Source organism: Onychomys torridus, chromosome 2, assembly GCF_903995425.1.
Source record: "Onychomys torridus chromosome 2, mOncTor1.1, whole genome shotgun sequence".
NCBI lineage: Eukaryota > Metazoa > Chordata > Mammalia > Rodentia > Cricetidae > Onychomys > Onychomys torridus.
This window is the reverse complement of record NC_050444.1, coordinates 133,026,874-133,050,550: the sequence shown is the minus strand read 5'-3', so window position 1 is coordinate 133,050,550 and position 23,677 is coordinate 133,026,874. Positions and strand designations below refer to the sequence as shown.

Genomic DNA, 23,677 nt, shown 5'->3' with positions numbered 1-23,677 from the left:
GGCTCCAAATATACCCAGTTTGTTAGTCAGGGTCTTAGCAGGGACAGATAGACAAACTGGGTAATTTGACAAGCTAATCTAATTTATTTGCTTGTTTGTTTTATTTTGTTTTGTTATTTCAAGACAAGGTTTCTCTGTGTAACAATGCTGGCTGTCCTAGAACTCACTTTGTAGACCAGGCTAGACTTGAACTCATGGAGATCCACCTGCCTCTGCCTCCTGAGTGCTGGGATTAAGGGCGTGTACCACCGCTCCCAGCCAATTTGACAAGCCTAACTCAAGGCACTTTTACAAAGGGAAGGGTAAGATTTTGGAAAACCACCAAGGACTAGTCCCTTGTATCATGAGGCTAATAACAAAGCTGGTACCAACCCTAGACAAGGTATGGGAGACACCAGACCTAGAGGGAATCCCTACAAGACAGGTCTGCCTTCAGTAGGAGGGGGCAGAGGGGGTTGGGGATTTAGCTGACAAGGTGTGAAGTGGGGAGGGGGAAGCTGGGAGTCATGCATGGAGGAAGATCTCAGGAATGTTCCTTCAGGAAGCTGAAGAGGCAGGTTGCAACAGTGGTGTTCCTGGAGCTTGGGGGAAAGTGGCACACCAAATCAGGAGTATAGAAGCCATGGCATCTGCTATTTCTCTGGAGGTCAGGCAGGAATAATGGATCTGCAAAATATGCTAGAAAAATAAGTGGGTTCAGAAATGAACTCAGGAGATTGTTAGTTTTCATCAGACCAGATTTCTTGATGCAGTAGCAGAACTTTCCCCAGGAGTCTGTAGGTTTCTGTAAGACAGCTGGAATGCATTTACATCATAGCAAAAGGGTTAAAAATCCATTTAAGGACTCTTCAAAGCTGCATTTATCAGTATTAAAACTTTGAGCTTCTGGATTTATATCTGAAACCAGTCTATCCTGTAATCTGTGAATGAGGCATACCTGTCTATAATTGGAGTATATATATATAAAATCTTGGGACTGTTAAACTAATACCCTAATCATCAAACATCGTCAGATCTGAGAAGGATAAATTTAAGAAGTAGGACAGCTTTCTAGTTACCTGGGCAGCAGTCCCACGTCTCTCTGTGGTCGTTGGGGGACAGAAGCCCCAAAGCAGCACTTGTTCAGCTGATAGGCCCAGGTCTGACAGATTTTTTTTTCTGTGGAGTAGAAATTTGGGGAGACCACCTTGACTTTCTAGTATGGGACAATCGGTCCTCCATTGTTCCACTTATTCATAGTCTGGATGGGATCTCAGCTTTTCACTGTGTAGCCAGCCTTGCCATGAGCTTCTGGGTGGAAGTTCTACAGCCATCCGTCTTCTTAGAGGAGATACAGGATGCTGCCAGGAGCTGACATGTCTCTTTATCATAAAAAAAAAAAGGCCTTTATATTAAATACCATATTCTCAGATCTACAAGTGTTTGAGGACTTGGAGAATAAAATCTGTTAGATGTATTTATAACTTTGAGAGTATATATATGATTTAAATCTGAATATACAGGTTTCCCAGTTAGTTACAGCTTAATGAAGTCAGCAAGGACAGGAAGGTTCACATTCTTTTATTTATTTATTTGTTTGTTTGTTTATGTTTTTTTGAGATAAGTTTTTCTGTGTAGCTTTGCACCTTTCCTAGAACTCACTCTGTAGCCCAGGCTGGCCTCGAACTCACAGAGATCTGTCTGCCTGTGCCTCCCAAGTGCTGGGATCAAAAGTATGCGTCACCACCCCCTGGCTTGGTTCACATTTTTTAAAATTATTTTATTTTATTTTTTCTATTATCAGCTTGATACAGCATAAATTCTTATCCTAAATGTTTCACTGAAGCTTGCCCAGTGATTGAGTAAACCCAAAACTTATTATAAGTCACAGTCATCCTAGGGTCCCCCCTGCTATGTAGCCTCCCTGGTTCTGTGGGTTGCAGTCTGATTGTTCTTTGCTTTATATCTAGTATCCACTTATGAGTGAGTACATACCATGTTTGTCCTTCTGGGTTTGGGTTACCTCACTCAGGATGATTTTTTTCTAGATGCATCCATTTGCCTGCAAATTTCATGCTGTCATTGTTTTTCTCTGCTGAGTAGTACTCCATTGTGTATATGTACACATTTTATTTTATTTTTTGGAGACAGGGTTTTTCTGTGTAGTTTTGGAGCCTGTCCTGGAACTCTCTCTGTAGACCAGGCTGGCCTTGAACTCAGAGATCCACCTGGCTCTGCCTCCCTAGTGCTGGGATTAAAGGCGTGTGCCACCACCGCCCCGTGCCACATCTTCTTAATCCATTCTTCAGTTGACAGCATCTAGATTGTTTCCACGTTCTGGCTATTATGAATAATGCTGCTATGAACATAGTTGAGCATGTATCTTTGTGGTATGATTGAGCATTCCTTGGGTATATGCCCAAGAGTGGGATGGCTGTGTCTTGAGGTTTGGTTCACATTCTTAAACCTGAATAGACTTTGAGTAAGGAGAGACATTTTTTAAGCTGTTGGCAGTGATATCTGAATCTATTACCATTTTTAAGGCCCTGTAGCTGTAGTTCTGATCTTTGAGTACAGCCAGATTATAATCCTGAATGACTTATATAGAAAGAATTATTTCTTAAACTGTCTCCTGAGAAGGCAAAGAAGTGTGACAAGGGAAAGATTCCAAGGCCGAATGAGAACAGGAGAAAAGGGGCTTGTGAGCCAGGGTGCAGCCACAGGTGAACAACCCAAGCCATGGGTTGGCAGCAGTGGTGGGGCCTGAGGGGACATAAGCACATTTTTTTCCACAGTGAGGAATAAGGCCCAGCAAACTGACCTATCCCATAGGGTCAGTGAGGGCCAATGATAATGGCGCAATATAGCCAATGGACTGTCGTCACAAAGGCTATGGGCCATGGAATTGAGAGCTCACAGGCCGTCTCCATGTGCTGTCACATAGGGATAGGAGCTGAAGGGCTGTGAGCCCAAAAGATACGTGGTACCAGCAAGCGAAACAAGATGAATCTCATTTGTGGGAAAATGGCCAGAGGGAAGGGAGGAATCTTACTGATCCAGTAGGGTAAAGAGTCTCCAGTGGTGCTCTAGCCTGAAAAATGGCAGGTGGTGCAAGATCCCAGAGCTCCTCAACTGCTGATGGGCAGGTGAAAGCAGTGGGATTGCCTGGCAACACTGGGCACCAATGTTATGAATTATTGCATGGGGGGGGGGACCCTGAGGGTATCCCATGCATGCAGGGAAACATGCTGGGTAGATGCAGCAGCAGGCTGAGCAGATGCACACCATGGGGACATGGTAGCAACTGCGGTAGCCAGTAATTCATAACTCAGAGGCTGTATCCATGTGGAGAGTTTATTATAATAGAGAGATAAAGAGAAAAGAAAGAGAGATACGTAACCATCTTGTTAAATAAGAAACACAGAGCCAATTGCAGAGTTAATAATAATAGCTGAGAGCTGAAAACCTTACCCTTCACTGCTGCTGTCTTTCCTCTCCGCAAGAGGGCTACTTCCTGTGTCCTATCTTTTTTATAGACTTTCTGTTCTGCCTTCTCGTTGGTTGTAAACCCAGCCACATGACCTCCTCGTCACTGCCTGTCTGTACAGACCTCCAGATCTTCTATGGTTGGTGTTGAGATTAAAGGCGAGTGTCACCATGCTGGCTGTATCCTTGAAATCATAGAGATCCGCCTGGCTCTGCCTCCCAAGTGCTGGGATTAAAGGTGTGCAACCACCACTGGCCAGCTTCTGCTATGGCTTGCTCTGACCCCAAGGCAACTTTATTAATATACAAATAAAATCACATTTCAGTACAAATAAAATATTACTATAAGACAGAGAGAAAAAGAAGAAGAGAGAGAGAGAGCACACCTCGTGGGAGGAAGAGCAGAAGAGAGAGAGGAAGAGTTTTTCTTTAGAACTAGGCTTTTACATCAGGATGCAGGACAGTGCCAAAGAGTGGGATTCCAAAGGACAGATCAGAATATTAACAAACTGTTTTAATGCAATAGTTAGTAAACATTCAAATAGTGGCATCTATTATTATTTATAGTAATATACCTCTGAGCATAGCCATTCAACTCATTAGAGCCCTGAACTAAATGGGAGTCAGCCTTGGATCCTGGATTTTTATTTTTATTTTATGTGCATCAGTGTTTTGCCTGCATGTATATCTGTATGATGAGGTTGTTGAATCACCTAGAGCTGCCAAATTGAACCCAGGTCCTCTGGAAGGGCAGCCAGTGCTCTTAACCACAGAGCCATCTCTCTAGCTCCAGATCCTGGATTTTTAAAAAATAATTTTTATTATTCCTGAAGATCAGAGGACCTTTTTTTTTTTTTTAATATGCATGGGTGTTTTGGCTGCATGTACGTCTGTGAACCTCATGCATGCCTGGCTGGTGGAGATCAGAAGAGGACATTGGATCCTCTGGGCCTAGAGTAATAAATGGTTGTGAACTGCTATATGGGTGCTGGGAACTGAACCCTGGGTCCTCAGGAAGATCATACAGTGTTCTTATCAGCTAAGTCATCTCTCTAGCCTCCCCTTTTTTTTTTTGCGTGTGTGTGTGTGTGTGTGTGTGTGTGTGTGTGTGTGTCTGAATGTCTGTGTCTGCCTGAGTGTATGCCACTTGTGCTGGGTTCTGGTGGAGCCCAGAAGAGTGAATCGGATGCTCTGTCTGCTCTGGAGCTCGAGTTACAGGTAGTTGTATACTGCCTGACAAACCAAATTCTGATCCTATGGAAGAGCAGCGAGCAGCTCTGAACCCCTAAATCATCTCTCCAGGTCCCAGACCTGGATTCTTACCAACTTCTTTTTATGACCTTGAGCAAATTCCTTGTATCTGGCCTTAGTTTTTACATCAACATAACCTGGTCCAGGGCCGGGTGTGGCGGGCGGCACACGCCTTAAATCCCAGCAGACTTAGTTCCAGACCTGGATTGCATAGTGAGACCCTCGTCTCAAACAAACAAAATGGTTGTTGCTCACTGGCAGGTTGCATGTAACTCAGGTAAGACAGAATCTCTAGGATTCTCAAGAGTCTAAAGCCCCAGGAGTCAATCATAGGATGTCCCCAAGAGCAGCCTAACATCTTCAAGGACGGAAAGGCTGGAATCCTGATCCTCTCCCCACTTCCCCTCCGTGAGCCTCACTTAGTTAAGCACCACACACGCGCATACTTCCTTCCTAGCAGGGTTGCTGGCTAGCGGGCTGCAGCCAGCAAGCTGCCCGAAGTCACTGGGGTGCTCGGGGTCGTTTACCCTTGTGTGTATAACCTAAGTACCACCCACCCACAGGCTTCCGAGTGACCTTTCTCAGGCTCTCGGATTCCCCCAACCGCTCCACCCCACCCGGAGGGACGTCAACCAGTGAGCGGATGCCCAGGGCTGGCGGGCAGTGTAGACCCCGCCCCGCGCTCCGACTCGGGCTGGGACTCGGGCTGGGACTCGGGCTCCCGGAGGTGGGTTCGGAATTCCACTGGAACCGCGGGGCCGCCACGCTCTCGTGAGAGCTGAGACTTGCTCCCGGAAGACTCGCCCCTTTCCAGGGTAGCGACCAATGGGCGAGGGCGACGGTTAAGACGGTTGGGGTTTGAAGGAGCCAATGAGTGCTCGCAGCGGAGAGTTTAAGAACCACAGCCCGGCGTGCCTTTAGCTGGTCGGGGAAAGAACGCGTTCTGCAGGCGTACGCACGAACTGTAGGGAGCGGGGGTTTGTGCCTGGGAAGGCCGCGTACGGGGAGGTGCCGGGCTGGTGGGAGCTGTGGCCGGCGGAGCCCAGAAGCCCGGCACGGTCCCGAACTTGGTCGCCTCTCGCCCTTATAGACACTGCCATGGCGCAGTTCGTGTTCGAGAGCGACCTGCACTCTCTGCTTCAACTGGACGCGCCCATCCCCAATGCACCCGTTGCGCGCTGGCAGCGCAAAGCGAAGGAAGCCGCGGGCCCAGCCCCCTCGCCCATGCGGGCTGCCAACAGATCTCAGAGCGCCGGCCGGACCGTGGGCCGGACTCCTGGTGAGTCGGGGTCCGGGGAGGGAAATAGAATCTCTTAGAGTCGGCCTTCGAGGCCCCTCCAGGAGCCCCGACAGACTGACTGTCTTCTCCCTCCCTGCCCCAGGCAAATCTAGTTCCAAGGTTCAGACCACCCCTAGCAAACCTGGAGGTGACCGCTATATCCCCCATCGCAGTGCTTCCCAAATGGAGGTGGCTAACTTCCTCTTGAGCAAGGAGAACCAGCCGGAAGACGGGGAGACGCCCACCAAGAAGGTATGATTCCACAGGGGTCATGATGCCTGAGACCTTATGTGTCCCCTGGATGATAGCAGTTATGCCTCACCGACACCTCTCTATGCCAGGAGCATCAGAAAGCCTGGGCTCTGAACCTGAACGGTTTTGATGTGGAGGAAGCCAAGATCCTCAGGCTCAGTGGAAAACCTCAGAATGCCCCAGAAGGTTGGTGTCAGTCCCTCCTAAGGGAGACATGTGCCTGCTCTCCCCGCGTAAAGTCGAGGGCAAGGGTGGTATTACTTTCAAGGCCTAGATCCACTCTGTTGCCACAGGCTACCAGAACAGACTGAAAGTACTCTACAGCCAGAAAGCCACGCCTGGCTCCAGCCGGAAGACTTGCCGATACATCCCTTCCCTGCCAGACAGGATACTTGATGCCCCCGAGATCCGAAATGACTACTGTAAGTGCATCATTGTCTTTGCGGATGGAGAAAGATAGCCTGGGCATGGACCAGTCTAACAAAGGACCTCATGTACCTTTCTTTCTGCCTCTGGCAGACCTGAACCTTATGGACTGGAGCTCTGGAAATGTACTGGCTGTGGCACTGGACAACAGTGTGTACTTGTGGAATGCTGGTTCTGGTGACATCCTGCAGCTGTTGCAAATGGAGCAGCCTGGGGACTACATATCCTCCGTGGCCTGGATCAAAGAAGGCAACTACCTGGCTGTGGGCACCAGTAATGCTGAAGTGCAGGTAACACTGGTGGCTCTGGTGTCCTCAGCCCCAGGGAGGAGCTAGCCCAGCTGGAAGGATGTAGATGCCCAGCTCCAATCTCTGATCCTCTGGTCTTGCCTCTACAGCTATGGGATGTGCAGCAGCAGAAACGGCTTCGTAACATGACCAGTCACTCCGCTCGAGTAAGCTCTCTAAGTTGGAACAGCTATATTCTGTCCAGGTCAGTGGTTTTTGCTAGGCTGTAGCAGTCTGGTTTCTGCCTACCTCTTGCCATTGAGGGCACATCCAGAACTGAAGTGGCTCTGACTTGATTGTGTGCAGCCTCAGAACTAAATCTCTTTTCTTCTCTCAGTGGTTCACGCTCTGGCCACATCCACCACCATGATGTACGGGTAGCAGAACACCATGTGGCCACACTGAGTGGCCATAGCCAGGAAGTATGTGGGCTGCGCTGGGCCCCAGATGGACGTCATCTGGCAAGTGGTGGCAATGATAACGTGGTCAATGTATGGCCTAGTGGTCCTGGAGAAAGTGGCTGGGCTCCCTTGCAAACATTCACTCAACATCAAGGTGCTGTCAAGGTGAGAGAGCGCTTAGCTGAGGTCTGCAGGCCCTCAGCTATAAACTGGGGACTGTTCAAGGGAGAGGACATGGTGGCATTAGACCACGTTTAACTGCGACACTTAGCGCTTCTTGACTAGCTCTACTGTCTGCCCACTGACCTGACCCAGCCTTTGTCCATCCCACCTAGGCTGTTGCATGGTGTCCCTGGCAGTCCAATGTTCTGGCAACAGGAGGAGGCACCAGTGACCGACACATCCGAATTTGGAACGTCTGCTCTGGGGCCTGTCTGAGTGCTGTGGACGCCCATTCCCAGGTAGTTTCTGTTGTGATTGTTGGTGGTGATTCATGTTTTAACATATTCTAGCCTGTTTCCAGGTGTGTTCTTCTATGTGAGCTTACTGGAGAACCAATTCCACTCCAACTCAATACCTGATCATTTCTGAACTTCAAACTCAGCCCTCATTCTTGAGTTACCATTTTCCAAGTTTGGCTTCTCTCCGACCATAGGTCCTCTAAAATATCACATCCTCCCTATGTCCCAAATGAAGCTTATTACTTCACCTTGCCTTTCTGAAATGGATTGTTGTTCCTCTTGGACTGCTTCAGAATTGCTTAGAAATCCGAAAGCCCCTAGAATCTTTCTTGTTCCTTAAGAGAATTGTTTTATCTTGGAATATCATTCACATCGGTCCCCTCATCACTGGGCCTCATCATCATTTATTTATTTATTTTTGAGACAGAATTTCGCCCTGGCTGGCCTCAGACTTGCAATCCTCCTGCTTCGGCATCCCAAGTTGTGAGATTCTAAGTGTACACCACCATGCCCAGGCTCCCGAGCATTCTCTTTTCCAGTCTTATTTCTATCTAAGTGGTATCTTACTGTCCTCAAACCCGTTAGGGCTCCCACAACCTAAAACATATGATCCAAATACATTGGAACATTTGAGGCTCTTGCTATTGGTTTGTGCCATGCTGTAAACACTCCAGCTTTCCCTCTGTTCATTTCCCGAACTCTCAGCTTACACTGCAGGCATGGGCTCTGATGTCAGATAGTTGGAGTTACTTTGGGGCAACTTCTGGACTTCCTACTGGTGGATTTATCTTCCATAGATAGATATTTGTCTCAAGGGGCTTCATAAGGACTGTGACCATTGTTTGAATCTATAGCACCTGATAGGGTTGCTAATATTAGAATGGACTGGATTCTGAGTAGCCCAGGCTGTATGTCATGCCCATGACAACTCTTTTCCACAGGTGTGTTCCATCCTCTGGTCTCCCCACTATAAGGAGCTTATCTCAGGCCATGGCTTTGCCCAGAACCAGCTGGTTATTTGGAAGTACCCAACCATGGCCAAGGTGGCTGAGCTCAAAGGTAGGTGGCAAAGGGAAGCCAGGCAGAAAGGCTACAATGTACGACTTCATTTATGTGAAATGTTGAGAATAAATAAATGTGGAGAGAGTAAAGAATTAAATGGTTTGCTAGTGGCTTTGGAGAGGATGGGAAGTATGATGTAGAATGCTGTGGTATTAGTTAGTTATAACAATGCACAGCCTTGTAAATACAGTAAAACCACTGAATTATTTAAGGAGGTGGGTTTATGGTACTCAAATTTTATTTCAAGGTGACTAACAATTAGAGGGCTATGTGCCTATACTCAAATGCACTGCTCTTACCCTAGGTCACAAAGCTCGGGTCCTGAGTCTTACCATGAGTCCAGATGGGGCCACAGTGGCATCAGCAGCAGCCGATGAGACTCTGCGGCTGTGGCGCTGCTTTGAGTTGGACCCTGCCCTGCGGCGGGAGAGGGAGAAAGCCAGTGTAGCTAAAAGTAGCCTTATCCACCAGGGCATCCGTTGAAAACAGACCCCTTTTGGTTTTTTTTATTTTTTTTTTATTTTATTTTTTTTAATTTTTCTAATAAAGTTGTTATCTTCCTTTGTTGTGTCCCAAGCATCCTTCCTAGGGGCTGCCCCTACTCTAATTAGAGCTACAAGTCTTATGGGAACTTTTGGCCACATTTTCTTGTTGTGGAACTGGAGATTGATCCCAGAGCCTTACCACTGAGCATTTTTATTTTGAGACCAGGTCTAGGCTAACGTTGAACTTGTGAGCTTCCTACTTCAGCAACGCTCCCCAGTAGCTAGAACCACTGCCTGCACCATCCCTTCTGTAAGCTGTGTGCCCCACCTCCATTTATACAGACACAATCTCAGTGGTTTCCTCTGTCACTTTAATTAAGACACAAATGAGTACACAGCCTGTATTACCAGGCCTGCTGCCCATCCTGACCTTTGGCCCAGAAGCTCATGCTTCAGTGTGGAGTGCGAAAGGGAGCCTGAGTCCATTGTGACAGATTATTGCTGACCTCTTCAGTGTGAGGGGAAAGGCCACAAGACCCTGGTGGGGGCCAGCCCTGAGTGTTCCTCTCCCAAGTTTAAGGCAGGGAGGGGAAGTAAGTGTCCAGCCCTTTCAGCCTCCAGTTGTGGTGGCAGACAGCAGTGAAGCCACATCCCTGGAGCTGGCTGGGTAAGGGATGGGAACAGTGGTCCCTGTAGACCAGCTGTGGGGAGGGGAGAGCCAGTCCTCCTACTCAGTCCTGACCACATGAGCCCTGGTCACAGGTGTAGGTGGAGAGGACACTTGTGGATGCTGCCCAAGGTGCAGTCCTGAGGCACTTAGGTGGGCAATATCTAGGCCATGCTTCTCAGTTGGCCTTGACCTTGGTGATAGCTGGAGTTCCATTTTGCTGAACTGTACGGGGCAGTCGCTTTCCCTTAGTGTAAGAGTGATACCAGAAGTTGGAGAAGAGCACGAAGAAGATGGTGCCGTACATCCAGATGAGGTGGATAATGAGGGGGTACTGGTAGTCGCAGCTGGGCATGAAGTAGTATTGGCTGATGTGTAGGGAGACGAGAACAAACTGGATCTGGGGTAGAGAAAGACAAGGGTCAGAAACAGGTTAGGGGAGGAGAGTAGACACAGATAAGGCTTTCGGGAAGGGTGTTGGGAGACTGGCTGGATAAAGACTGAACTGAGGAATATTGGGGTTTGGTTTTAGGCCCACCAGGCCCCTCACCAGCTGAATGGCTGTCATATGTTTTTTCCACCAAAGGTAGGGCTGAGCCACAGGGCCAAGGGCAGACAATCCGTAGTACAGGTACATGACAACATGTACAGAGGAATTGATCATGGCATGGAAAGAGCCCATTCCTCCTGAGATGGAAAGAAAACAAGGTCAAGAGAGTCTCCACTCCCAGTGGCTACCCGCCTCTCCAGTGGCCTTGACTGCTCACCTGGAGCAATCTTTATCCCCCACCACCAGCTCCAGGGAAGCACAGAGTGATGGAAGACATGTAGGAAGGTCACCTGCCCATCTTTCTTGCGGAGAATAAATATCACCTGAGAGAAGAGAGGAGGAAAGGTTGAGCGCCAGTGCCTGCCTTCCTTTCTACCCCAAGTTGTCATGTCTCGGAAGTACTCACTGTGTCCATCAGCTCGATAACCTTGGAAAACATGAAGAGCCAGGCCACTCGAACCATCTGTAAGAAGTTAGGTCGCTCTTAGTACCCACACACAGGTCTCTGGCTGCTCCCTTATCTAGGTTGCTTAGGATTTACCTAAGGCTCTACTTACCCGAAGTGCCTCAGGGCTGTTGGAAAAGTCTACAGGGTCACAGCGCCAGGTGTAGGTACTGAGCCAACCAGACATTAGGAACTAAGAAAAAGTATGGATTAGACCAAAGTTCCCCTCCCCAGCAACCTCTCCCATCTCCTTAAAGAACCTCTAAAAAGTAGACATGCCATGCACTGTCCCATGCCCTACCCTTTACCCTGCAGACAAACTATAGCCTAGGCATTGCAGCCTACCTCATGAACAATGTAGAGGGAGAGTATCACTAGCGCGAAGTTGTAGACAATCATGAAGCCACGAAGTTGAAAGGGCTTCCGATTAGCCATGATTCGAGGCCCAAGTGAGAGGACGAAGTACACATAGGTCAGAAGGATGGATGTTATTAGCAAGGGGGACCCCATCAGAGGGTAGTTCTGTATCCGGGGATCTGTGAATGGGAGGTCACAGGGTTCAATATGCCTTTCCATGTCTAGTCATGAGGTCAGGTCACAAAAGGTGAAACAGTTCAAGGTTCATTAGGACATGGCCCTAGATCCTGGGGTCCCAAGGGAGGTGGGAAGGCATGGATATGGACAGCAGCTCACCTGCACGCTTCATCAATTCCTGATACAAGTTCACGACAGCCTCCATCCTGGCTAAGGACTCTGAGGAGGGATGGAGAGTGGGCATCAGACAGGGATTGCTGCGTGCCCCCATCCCACACTTGGCCCCCAGAGACAAGACACAGAACCCAACAACTGATGCCTCACTGGTGAAAGGATAGGGCTGTGAATGCTACCAGAGCACTTTGCTAGCATGCATGAGGAGGCCAGTGGGCTACACCGGGAGAAAAGGCAGTCTGGATGGAGCATCCCGCTGCCTGGAGAGAGACGACCCACCCTTCCTCTCCTGGCCTCCCTCGCTTCCTCTCTGAGGGAACTCTGAATTCCGGGTGGGTCTCCTCCTGGATCCTTTATCCTCACAGCACCGCTCATCTTCCCAGTGAACCTCTTCACCCTTCCTGGTAAGCAGTCTCATCTCCCCATGAGAGGTCACTCTTCTCTCCAGCCGTTCCCCCTCAGCCTCTCCTCTGACTCCCCCTTCTCCCAAGTAAACTCCTGGTTCCTTCCCAAGACTCCCATCTCCCCTCTGTCCCCTGCCAGGACTCCCACCTCCATGGGCTTTTCTGTCCCAGTACCTGAACAAACCTAGGGTTCCACTTCTCCCTGCTAAGCGCGAGTCGTCCCCTCTGCCTTCCAGGCCTCCTCTCACCTCCAATCTCTCTCCTCCCCTCTTCTCACCGCCAAGCTCTCCTCTGTCTTCCACTCCGTGAGCCTGGCTCTTTGAGACTCCTGCCCTGGCGGCTCCACCTGTCTGACTAGATCTTGCAGCGGCCCCGCCCTCTGCCCGCCCCCGCTACATTGGGCATGGGGTGGAGGGTGGGTCCAGGCCACAGGTCAATGCCTAGAGGAGCAGGACCCACTGGAATTGAGAAAGCCAAGGAAGGACCCAGACTGGCCACCTTAGGCCGGCCAGATAAGCTAATGTTGTAGGTACTCCAGAAACTTCTGGCAGAGGAATTACTAAAAATCCACACCCAGCATTCTCTCCCAAACCAGCCATGAATTCTCAGTTTGTCCTACTTCAGAATGGGCATCACCCTTCCCTTCCAGGGAGGGGTAAGGACACCAGTGGTATGTGAGGAGGTGGGAGAGTGGGGGAGGTCTCAGGAATCTCTCCCTCTGGGAGGGATCCTCATGGGCTGGGCCCCTTCCTCCTCAAAGTTGGCAGGAATGTCAGGAAGGCTTACAGTGGTACACAGACTTAGCCTAGATGCAGGAAAGCCTAGGGCTCTGTCCCAGAGGCATCAGGCAGTTGCCCAACAACCAAGGGCTCCAGGTGCCCTCCATCACTCCTTTCTCAGGGCAATCTACTATTCACGTCTGCACCATCACACTCATACACACTTGCCTCACCCTTCTCAACCGTCCAGGGTATGCACACTGTACCAAGGGCTAGCATGCCTCCACCCAGAGCCCATGCGTGTTTGCTGACCACACCACCAAAACAGACCTCCCCACTGGACTGTGACATGCCAGGCTCCTAAATCTCACACCTGGCCGGGACTGAATTCACAGTAGCACTCACTTCACTAGGCATGGACACATGAAGAGGAACATGGAGGGTACATTGCCTCACTCACAGACCCTCCTTCACACAGAGCTCCTGGTGAGCGACACTGGTCATTTCTTCACACATAGTCACACTTGTTGGTGGCTTATGTTGGAGTAGGTAGGGCCTAGCATTTAGACATGTGCTCTCACACACAGTTCCTCTCTGACACATGTGAGCTTGCCAGCTCCTTATCTTCTTCAATTCACCCCACCACCACCACCACATACACAGCCGCACACAGGAACCCTGGAGGAGGAGGGAGTCAGACCTCTGGGAAGGATCTCTCCCTAAGCTTGAGGGAACCCCGGGTGTGTTCCCCGCAGTAGAACATGGTCAGGGGCAGTTCCTTTAGGATGGATGGGAATGGAAAAAGCACCGCACAAGGAAGAGGGGGCCGAGTGGGCAAGGGCAGGAGGTGCTGGAAAAGAACTAGGTGAGAGCTAATGGGGGTCAGGGGCCAAGGTGTCGGGGGAGGGAGCATGCCGGGCTGGCCCAGCCCCAGTAGCTGGGACCTCCCACCCACTCGCCCCAAGAACAGCCTCGCCCACAGCCTGGGCAGGGCAGGGCGGGCAGGGCAGGGCAGGGCTAGCCCAGCCAGCCAGGCAGGGGGCGCTGGCACGTGGGGGGCCATGGAAGGTCCACACTCACCAGTGGGAGCCAGGCGGGCAGCAGTAGAGGGTTCGGAGGGATCAGGGCCGGAGAGAGGTCCCCAGGGCCGCCTGCCGGCCACTTCCTCATCTGCTGGGCCGACTTTCTGTCACCAGAGGGGGAAAGGGCGGGCCGGGCAGGGGGCGCCTGCTGATTGGGCGGCTGGCCGAGGCAGGAGGGGCCGTCCAGCACCCGCCGGGCCGCCAAGGGCGGGAGTAGGGGCGGATCGCCAGATCCCCGGGCAGGAAGCACACCCAGCCCCAGCTCTCCACCCCTTCCTTCGCATCTCTCAGCCTGCCCCGCTGATGACTGTGGCTTGGCTTGCACCCAGCTCCTTGAAGTCCAGCCTGCATGGTCTCATTCGCGGTCCTCTGTCCTGTCCAGCATGAGGACCCACTCATCTGTCTGCGACAGGCACGTCTTAAGACTCTGGGGAAATTCTAGGGTTCAACCATTCCCTCAAGACTTATCCAGCAGGGGCAGAGGAGGGCCAGCTGTGACTGCTGAGGGCTGATTGGGGTGGCGGGAGGCCTTAGCGGGAGGCAGCGGCTTGCCACCACCAAGCCTCTCAGAGCCTATAAACTTGGATGAGTCCTAGCTTAAGGAGCCATGCAAAGGATTTCCTGGAATGGAGATGGGAGAATACAAGTGGCCCCAGGCAAAAACTGTGAATCACTGTCTAAACTAGCCTTCAAGGTAGTGGGTGGGTGGTTGGGGGGGGGGGGGGAGCAAGGGAAATTGGATGTGGTTCAATGTAATCTCCGAGGCCAAATGAGGCTGACTTTTATTCTAGAAGCAGAAGAAAACAAGATTTTTTTGAGGCGGCTCATCTCATTCATTAGACATTTACTGGCCATCTACAGTGTGCAAAAACCACATTAAGCTCTGGTTCTGGCACTTACATAATTTACAGTCCAGGTACAAGGTACCAGAGAGAGATCAGGTGAGAGAAAACTTGGACCCAAAGAGGAAACGGATGGGATTGGGAAAGACAGACGTGGGCATTTCTATTTAGCTGTCAATTCAACACTACCTGCCCCCACCACACACACACACCAGGGAGCCCAAACTATTAGACCAGGTTTCGGTGAAATGAAATCTCTATCTCTTTTGCCTATAACGATCCAATTATAGCCTGGACAACTGGATGCTGTATATATGTAGCAAGTTGGGGGAATTCAGAAGAAGCAGTGGCTGAGAGAGATAATACAATGATAACTGGAGGATGTAGCTACTACCTAGGCAGGGTCATCTTAGAGCTTTGTAAGAGGTGAAAGCCAGGGTAGAGTTTTGAGCATACCTTAGATTACCTGCTGGTACCCACTCTTGACAAGAAACAGCAAAGAATTTACTTCCAAACCCAGGCCCCTTAGCACTGTACCCTAACCCCTAATCTCCCCGGCCTTCTCATTCTCAAGCCACAGCATGCACTTCAGCCATCAAATGCTGTCCGCATCTTCCCAGTGAACATCCATGATGGATACTTACCCAAAACCTCCCAGTAGAGCGTTCAGAATGATGCTTTGCATCGATGCTTAGGAAAGGCATGTCAAATGAATGTTCACAAACTCATACAAACATATATTGATCTATGGACCTGCCTCCAACTCTCAAGCCTTCCCTTGCCTCAGCACAAGATACAGTCCACTCTCCAGGCAGCAAATCACTCCTGCCTCTGGCTTACTATCATGCAATTTTCTGCCCCTCTCCCAATCTGAGCTCTTTTCAGCAGGGGCAGCTCATATTTCAGTCATATCTCTCTCTCTCCATAACTGGGCCCGTTGCCTGTCATTCAGTTGCCCAGACACAAAATCTGGTGATGAATGGTAGAGTGACTAGGACAGCGTTAGGAAAGAGGGAGAAATCAAGCGATCCAGAATCGAATGGGAGGACTGTAAGGATCCACGTCTTCATATTTCTTTTAAGAGCAGTATTTATTGAGCTAACCAATAGTTATTGAAGTCCTAATATCTTTCATGTGTACTTGAACAGATCTGAGGCCACATCTAACTCTGAAGTTCTGAGTTTAAACGTCCCAGTTAATGTGTGTGATGGTGTATATATTGTGGGACCTCCTGAAAATGAGAACAATCGTGCCTAGCTGATAGAACATTGTGAAGGTCAGAGGAGGTCATCCATGTAAAGTGCTTGGCATTCTCTGTCTCACCATTGACAGACAAGGTAAGAAGCAGCCTAACAGAGCAACAGAGTACATGTCTGCATAGGAATTAACTCCTTTAACACATCTTTCCTAAACGATGTGCAAATACATAAACTTCTCTGAAAGTCCTACTAAGACATTTGGAACTACATAGCCATTATGAAAGCACACCGGAAAGATGACATTCTTCCAAAGTCAAACGAACAGGAACTTCATGCACATATTCATTGGGGCCTCAATGATGAATGACTATGGCAAGGTCTCAATAAATGCTGGCTGACTACATGGATGAACAAATGACTCACTTCTTAACCTGGTCCTGACAGACAGCATCTTCCAATATCTGATATAGCCCAAGTCTACCAAATGGCATCTCCTTGGCCAATGGATTCCTGCAAAGCCCCCAGCCTAGGAGAGCAGACATACATATAAATGAACAACACATAGTAGCATGTGAATCTTCCCAAAGAGAGAGACCCAATGGTGTGTGAAAGTTCTGGGGAGTGGGGAACTTAATCAAAGGTGGGGGTGAGTCCTTAAAGGCCTCTCAGGAATGACACCTGAGGTGAGTACTAGGGAGCACTTTCTAGCAGTGAGTGAGAGCCTTTGAGACACAGAAAAGCACACACATAATGGCCTAGAAGCAAAACATGTGGCAGGTACTGGAAACTCTTAAGTAGTTTGATATGGCTCCCACTCAGAGAGCCACCCAAGCCTCCCCCCCCACCCGTGTGTGTGTGTGTGTGTGTGTGTGTGTGTGTGTGTGTGTGTGTTGAGACAATCTCACTATGCAGCCTAGGCTCTCAAACACCAGGTCCTTCTGTCTCAGTCTCCTCAATGCTGGGATTACAGACAGTTGTGGCTATACCCAGCCTCTGTTTATACTCTTTGGTCCCGACTACACACAGGAATCACCTGGGGGAGCTTTCAGAATCAGTGCCTGCCTCTGGCTTCTAAACTGGTTCTAATGATTGTTTTTAATAGGAAAGGGCTGGAATTTGTTTGTAGGTTGTATGGAAAGAGACAATGGGACCCACCAGGAACACACACACACACACACACACACAGGCTTTTGGCTAAGAAAAACACCTCTCAGGCTGAAGTGAAGTCTGTCAGTAGGTTGGGATGGAATGGAGGGAGTTTCATAAAGGGACCGTTTTCCCTTCAGAAGAATGTCAATGAGCATGAGTGGCAGTAAGATTAGGTTTTAGGAAATGCTAAGAGTCTGGTAAAACAGATGGCAGGCACTGGGCAGGCTTCCTGGGCACAGACGATGACCCTACCCACTGGAGACCATGCACAGTGGTGTTCATCAGACATTCAGGGTTAGGGTTTTATTTTGTTTCTTTTATAAAGGTAGGGGTATGTGTGTGTGTGTGTGTGTGTGTGTGTGTGTGTGTGTGTGTGTGTAGGGTAACACCACCAATCTTCTCCATTGGTGCTATGAATCAAACTCAAGTCCTGTTTGAGTGGCAAGCACTTTACCAACTGAGGTGTCTTCCGAGTGCTGCCCCACTGCCCTTTAAAGGCAGGATCTTACTTTCTAGCTCAGGCTAGCCTGGGATTCTCTATTTTCCTGCTTCAGCTTCCTAAGGCTCCTAGGAATTTAGGAGATTAGGAGAGTGGTGTAAACAGGACAGGTTGGGAGCCGCAGGGAAGTGACATGGAAGGCCTTGGGGGTGAGAGGGAAAGCAAACCAGAGCAGGCTGACAGACTGGAGAAACTGAACCCACAAGGCAGATAAGAATGAAGCCCCAGTGGAATGGGCAAGACCGCCCAGTCTAACAGCTACAATCCCTTCTCCTAAAAGGAGCCTTTCCAACCCCCGGGAAGCGAAATGACAGCTTCTCTAGGGCCTGCCCTAACAGACTCACTCCCTTACTCACTGTCCTCTTTCCCTGAAGCAGTGGTTCTCAACCTGTGGGTCATGATCCCTTTGGGGGTCACATATCAGATATTTACATTATGATTCATAACAGTAGCAAAATTACAGTTATGAGGTAGCAGCAAAATAATTTTATGATTGGGTGTCACCACAGCATGAGGAATTGTATTAAAGGGTCGCATCGCAGCATTAGGAAGGTTGACTACTGCACTAAAGGAAAAAAACCAATGATGTTTCCCCTGTGGTTCAGCCTGGAAGCCACCACCTGTATACATTCTACCAACTCTAGTATGTGATCGAAGCCATTTGGGCACAAAAATAAAACACAAGGAGGATCAGGGAAGCAGGAACGGCAGTGCTGAGTGGGCAAAGGCGTACCACACGTTTATGAGTAACGCTGGAGGAAGACTGTGGGACTCGGTCTCTAAGGCAGCCCCTTGAGAACTGTGGCAAGCTCCTACCGACCCCATTTTGTGAAAGACAAAGGACACATCTTAATACAACGCCAGACAGAGAAGCAGAGAGGGGGTTACACCTGTGAGGACCAGGGGAGCAAAGATATGGGTGAAGGGTGTTCCAGTTAATCATGCTGCAGGCCTACTGGACCCCCCGCCAGATTTCTGGTTCCTTCTTGAGGCTGGAACCATGGCTAAGGTGGCTAGGACTAAAAAGACATCTAGATGGCAAAAGGGAGAAACTGTATGCAAACACTCATCTTCATCTATAATCCGAAAGTGTGCTTGAGGCCCTAAATGGTCAGTGATGAGGTCTGATCTCTAGGAGGGCAGCCAGTGCCGTGCACTATGGGTGTCGATCAGTGCACAGAACTGAAGAGATGGGGAGAGGAAGAACACCGAGGAGCGAGGAGAGGCTTGTCATTAGGAAGCAAACCAGAGCAGGATATCAGGCTGGAAGGAAAAGAATTAGTAAGATTTGTGAGAAGGATCCAGAACGGCAAAGAGAAATTTCCTTTTTATTCAGTGCTTTCTTTGGACAGCCTGAGCCAGGTGCTTTTCCTGTGCTCTTATGGTGGAATCCTGTAACGTTAGCACTGTCATCTGCCCTCTGATGGAAAGCGGCAATTAGAGAGGTTGAAGACATAGGTCGTATAGTGAGCAAAGCTGAGGAAAGCAAACAAAGGAATCGGCCCAGGAAAGAAGAGAAAAGGCATAGGGGCTGCAAGGGACACTCTGTCTAAAAGATACGGTGAGTAGCCGGGCGGTGGTGGTGCACACCTTTAATCCCAGCACTCGGGAGGCAAAGGTAGGTGGATCTCTGAGTTCGAGGCCAGCCTGGTCTACAGAGTGAGTTCCAGGACAGCCAGAGCTGCACTGAGAAACCCTGTCTCAAACAAACAAACAAACAAAAAGATACGGTGAGGAAAAGATCTTCATATGACATACATTAACAAGGAGGTTGGCCCGAAGTCATGGAGTGTTTGGGATTTAAAAAAATAAAATGAAGAGTTGCTTGTGTAGAGATGCCCTTGAAGATTTCTAGTAGAAGGTAGACATGATCCACCTAGTACTCTGATGGACACAATGAGTGCACCACCCAAAAGAAAGCAGAAGGGACCGAGACCAAATGGGGACCCATTCCGAGGCACAGATGTGGCACCTGTCTGACCCACAGCGGTGCTGGAGAGAACAGAGCCCGGGCCTGAAGAAAGCTCTACAACATGGGCGGGGTGGATGGAACATGAATGCAGTCTGGGACCTTCCAAGGCTGAGGTGAGAAGACACATGTCACAGGTGATCTGAAGCCCAGTACTGGGAATTCAGAGGCCCAAGGACCTTTGTATAGAGGTGGCACCATACAAAGCAGACACTGACAGCTCTAGTTTGGGGCTGTCCCTGCTTTCACTTCCCTCAAGGCATTCCTCACCTCCTCTGTCTATGTCTTCCCTGACATGCCCCTAAATCCAAGCTCCGAATAGCATTTAATCCAGCAAACCTAGGGTTTTCCATGAGAGGAATCTTAATGAAGCAGAATGGAGAGATGCAGAGGCAGAGAACAAACTTGGAGACCCTAAGCCCATCTAAAAGCCACACACAGCCCTAGGACAGGTGGGTCTCCTTTCTTTTTGTGGGTTTGTGTGTATACATGTGTGCACACATGTGGGTGCATGGTCCTATGGGTGCACATGTGGAGGCAAGAGGTCAATGTCTGGTGTCTTCTGATGTGTGTGTGTGTGTGTGTGTGTGTGTGTGTGTGTGTGTGTATGTGTGTGTGTTTTAATTTTTTGACTTTGTGTGTGTGTGTGTGTGTGTGTGTTGCTTGCACACATGCATGTGCACCATGTGCAGATCCCTGGAACTAGAGTTACAGACAGTTGTGAGATGCAGTGTGGGTGCTGGAAATCCAACCCAGGCCCTCTGCAAAAGCAACAAGTGCTCTTAACCATGGAGCCAACTCTCTAGCCCTCTACCTTACATTTGAGAAGGGTATCTCACTGAACCTGTAGCTCACTGAATGACTAAACTGGCTGACTAGCAAGCTCCAGAGACCTTCCTATGTCCACCTCACAACCCTGACACTACACGTGGCTATGGATTGGAAATCCAAACTCATATCCTCATATCTGCACAACCAGCACTCTGCCTACTTTATCCACTGAGCTATGTCCCCAACCACCCCCTCTCTAAGTTAAAATAGCTTAATGCGATGTTGTAATCAAAACCGTCTAATCAGGTAAAATTGACTTCTTAGGAGACAGAATAATAGCATCTGAGTGCTATTTGCCTTAAGGACCTTGTATGCACTTGTAAGAAGCTTGGACTATATCCTGTTGAAAACTATAGCTACTTAAAGCATTAAATTTAAATATGCTTGGCTGAAAGTATCCTTTGAAATAAGTTCCTTCTTACAGAGGTGGCAACTGAGGTTCTTCAACGTGAAATAACAAGTCTAAGATTATACAAGGGGCAAGTATCTAGGCCAGGATATTTGTTTGTTTGTTTTGTTTTTTGAGACAGGGTTTCTTTGTAGCTTTAGAGCCTGTCCTGGACTAGCGCTGTAGACCAGGCTGGCCTCGAACTCACAGAGATCCACCTGCCTCTGCCTCCCTAGTGCTGGGATTACAGACGTGCGCCACCACCGCCCGGCCTTAGGCCAGGATTTGAACTAAGAATAAAGTGCAATATAGTGAAACTTGCTCTAATGGAATTGTGGAGGATGCAGGAGAGGTTGCTGAAGGCTGGTCAACGTTCAGAGGGGACGCACGACAAACTTTCAGGCCTGATGGCACTTGTGCAAGGGTGATTGTTCACCGAGTGAACGAGGAGTGGAGGCAGGCAGGAGGGGACGTTCTGAATGGGCAGAGCATCTTAAACCGTGGGACAGCACCCAGCCCAATGTCCCCGTGGCTACAGCTGAGTATTTATAGCAGGTGGTGAGAATGGTAGAGGCTGCCATGAACCAGTGTCTGAAGAGCAGTGGCCAGAGTGAAGAGAGGGACAAGCCCGGGGCTGTGGAGCTCTTGCTCTGACACACAGTAATTCAGTTCAGCCCAGCCTGTGCTTTGGAAGCACAGACAACTGAAGCAGGGGCTTATCTCAGCTGCATGGAGAAGAGTCTGAGTGGGGAAGAGCCCCCTTTAGGGCCAGAAGACTGAAACTGTGTTGTTAGCTGCTTAGACAGGGACAAGACATCACTAGATACAATGAAAAAGAACATCTTAGGTGAAGGAGCTTGTTCAGTGATACAATTTAAGACCAAACTGGGGCTTAAGAGAAGAGCATAAACTAAGTGGGAGAAATAAATCACAAAACTAGATACAAAATTGATTCACAGTATCAGCAACGCAGCTAAAAATGTTCCATTGCTAGCTCTGTACAATTGCCAAGGAGACCCCGGAAATGAAGCTCATACAAAGGGTGTCTCTGAGGGCAGCTCTCCAGGCATAAGTATCGGGGAGTGGCAGCAGGAAGAGTTTATGGCCTCCTAGAGGGATTGGTCAGTCATTTATTCAAGTAACTTCAGGGAGCACATTTCTAGCTAGGAATAGATAAAATGTATCAAGGTTCTCCTATTGTCAGGCATTGTTTGAAACAACCCTCTAGAATATCTACAGGAATGAGGAAATAGAGCACAAATATTTTGATGTCCCAGCATCATATAACTAGCAAGCAGCTAGACTAGGATTTAAATCCAATCAACATGACACTACAAATATATTCACACACACACACACACACACACACACACACACACACACACACACACATTTGTAGTTCTTATTTGTTGGTTTGTTTAAGACAGTCTTGCTGTGTAGCCCTGGCTGGTCTAGAACTTACAGCAATCCTCCTGCCTCTGTCTCCTGAGTGCTATAATTATTGGCATGTACCACAATGCACTCCAAAGTTATTACATATTACCACTCCAAAAACAAATCATAATAGAAATAATAGCAACACTTCTGTAGGTAGTGTTTATGATGGGCCACATGCTACGGGATACCAGAAATACATTATCTTCTCAAAGATCACACAGTTCTCAGGTGGAAAAACTGTGACTCAAACTCTGACAGTTCAGGGTGCTTGAACTTGAAGGGCAATAAAGTGCAGTAGGAGCTAGAAGACATCTGTATAAGGTACAGATGTGGAGCATAAAAGAGGAGGTAACTGACTTCTGTTGATGGGAGTGGCGCTCAATTGTGGACAGGCTGAGATGCTGCAAGGCCTCACAGAGAGGTGACATGGGAGCCCAGTTTTAAAACTGATTGGGAGTTTGGCATGGTGATTAGGAGGCTGAGGCAGGAGGGTTGCCAAGAGTTCTAGGCCAGCCTAGGCTGGATGAGACGCTGTTTAATCCTCTCCCCCACAAAAAATATAGTTTACTATTTATCAGACAGGATGAGAAAGCAAGGTAGTAGGGAAAATGGAGGCTTGGAAGAACTGATCACACTAGACCATTTGTATGGCTTTTGGAATCAAGCAGGTAGCAAATCAACAAGAGAGGCAGGCAGAAAGCAGGCAATGAGGTCAAAGAGAGTTCCTTGCCTTTCCACAAGATGGGAGCCACTTTTAAATAGCTCAGGAAATAAATAAATAAATAAATAAATAAACAAACAAACAAATAAATAAATCTTTTTTAAAATCATTAACCAGGCCATGAAAACAGTTGTGTTCCAAAGAAATTAGCATAAAGAATAAAAGATGATCTCCATGTAGGGTGTAAGCAAAACACAGCAATCCAAAGGGCCACACACTAGGAACTAGGGTGAACGGGGGCAGTGGAGAGGTAGAAGTAGAAAGGGACCCACTCAGGGGTCCCCTTGTATTTGGTTCAGGAGGTAGTTACTACCATATGGGGAGGTGGCTGGGAACGTGTAAGAAAAACGGTTTAGGATGCTGCCATATTCCTGGCTTAGATTATTTCCAGGAAAACTAAAAAACAGGTATGAAGGGAAGGATGACTGAGTTTAGACATTCAAAGCCTGAGGTAACTATGGGCCAAATAGGCAGGGATATCAAAATTATACAAAGTATAATTTTTTTGGACTGAAAAAAATCTTTCCATACATATATCTTGTCCAGAAGAGACAGATGTTTGAGAGTGGGAGGTTAGCTTCAAATCCACAGCCACCTCCCACCTCTTGTTTGTTTGTTTGTAGACAGGGTCTCACTATGTAGCTCTGGCTATCCTAGAACTCACTCTGTAGACCAGGCTGGCCTCAAACTCAGAGATC

The 23,677-nt window shown here is 48.7% G+C and overlaps 2 protein-coding genes across 2 annotated transcripts; one reads left to right on the top strand and one right to left on the bottom strand.

The window, feature by feature from the left end:
• Nucleotides 1-5,612: 5,612 nt before the first annotated feature.
• Nucleotides 5,613-9,447, top strand: Cdc20 (cell division cycle 20). The gene is made up of 11 exons (XM_036179719.1): nucleotides 5,613-5,667; nucleotides 5,807-5,995; nucleotides 6,099-6,247; nucleotides 6,337-6,433; nucleotides 6,541-6,669; nucleotides 6,767-6,963; nucleotides 7,071-7,165; nucleotides 7,298-7,526; nucleotides 7,697-7,822; nucleotides 8,764-8,881; nucleotides 9,189-9,447. Exons 2-11 carry the CDS (start codon nucleotides 5,815-5,817, stop codon nucleotides 9,365-9,367), a joined length of 1,500 nt encoding a protein of 499 aa, XP_036035612.1. The 5' UTR covers nucleotides 5,613-5,667; nucleotides 5,807-5,814; the 3' UTR covers nucleotides 9,368-9,447.
• On the bottom strand, nucleotides 9,401-14,647 carry Elovl1 (ELOVL fatty acid elongase 1). The gene is made up of 8 exons (XM_036179720.1): nucleotides 13,943-14,647; nucleotides 11,725-11,784; nucleotides 11,377-11,567; nucleotides 11,144-11,224; nucleotides 10,993-11,049; nucleotides 10,804-10,909; nucleotides 10,587-10,723; nucleotides 9,401-10,436 (listed from the first exon to the last, which is right to left on the bottom strand). Exons 2-8 carry the CDS (start codon nucleotides 11,768-11,770, stop codon nucleotides 10,215-10,217), a joined length of 840 nt encoding a protein of 279 aa, XP_036035613.1. The 5' UTR covers nucleotides 11,771-11,784; nucleotides 13,943-14,647; the 3' UTR covers nucleotides 9,401-10,214.
• Nucleotides 14,648-23,677: the final 9,030 nt, after the last annotated feature.

Excerpts from the sequence above, each read along its gene's own strand:
- Cdc20 (XM_036179719.1), top strand. The coding sequence starts at position 5,815 with ATGGCGCAGTTCGTGTTCGAGAGCGACCTGCACTCTCTGCTTCAACTG. Across the intron at positions 6,670-6,766 it reads CGAGATCCGAAATGACTACT|ACCTGAACCTTATGGACTGG; the intron begins GTAAGTGCATCA and ends TGCCTCTGGCAG. Across the intron at positions 7,823-8,763 it reads CTGTGGACGCCCATTCCCAG|GTGTGTTCCATCCTCTGGTC; the intron begins GTAGTTTCTGTT and ends TCTTTTCCACAG.
- Elovl1 (XM_036179720.1), bottom strand. The coding sequence starts at position 11,770 with ATGGAGGCTGTCGTGAACTTGTATCAGGAATTGATGAAGCGTGCAG. Across the intron at positions 11,568-11,724 it reads GGAATTGATGAAGCGTGCAG|ATCCCCGGATACAGAACTAC; the intron begins GTGAGCTGCTGT and ends TCCCATTCACAG. Across the intron at positions 11,225-11,376 it reads CCCTCTACATTGTTCATGAG|TTCCTAATGTCTGGTTGGCT; the intron begins GTAGGCTGCAAT and ends ACTTTTTCTTAG.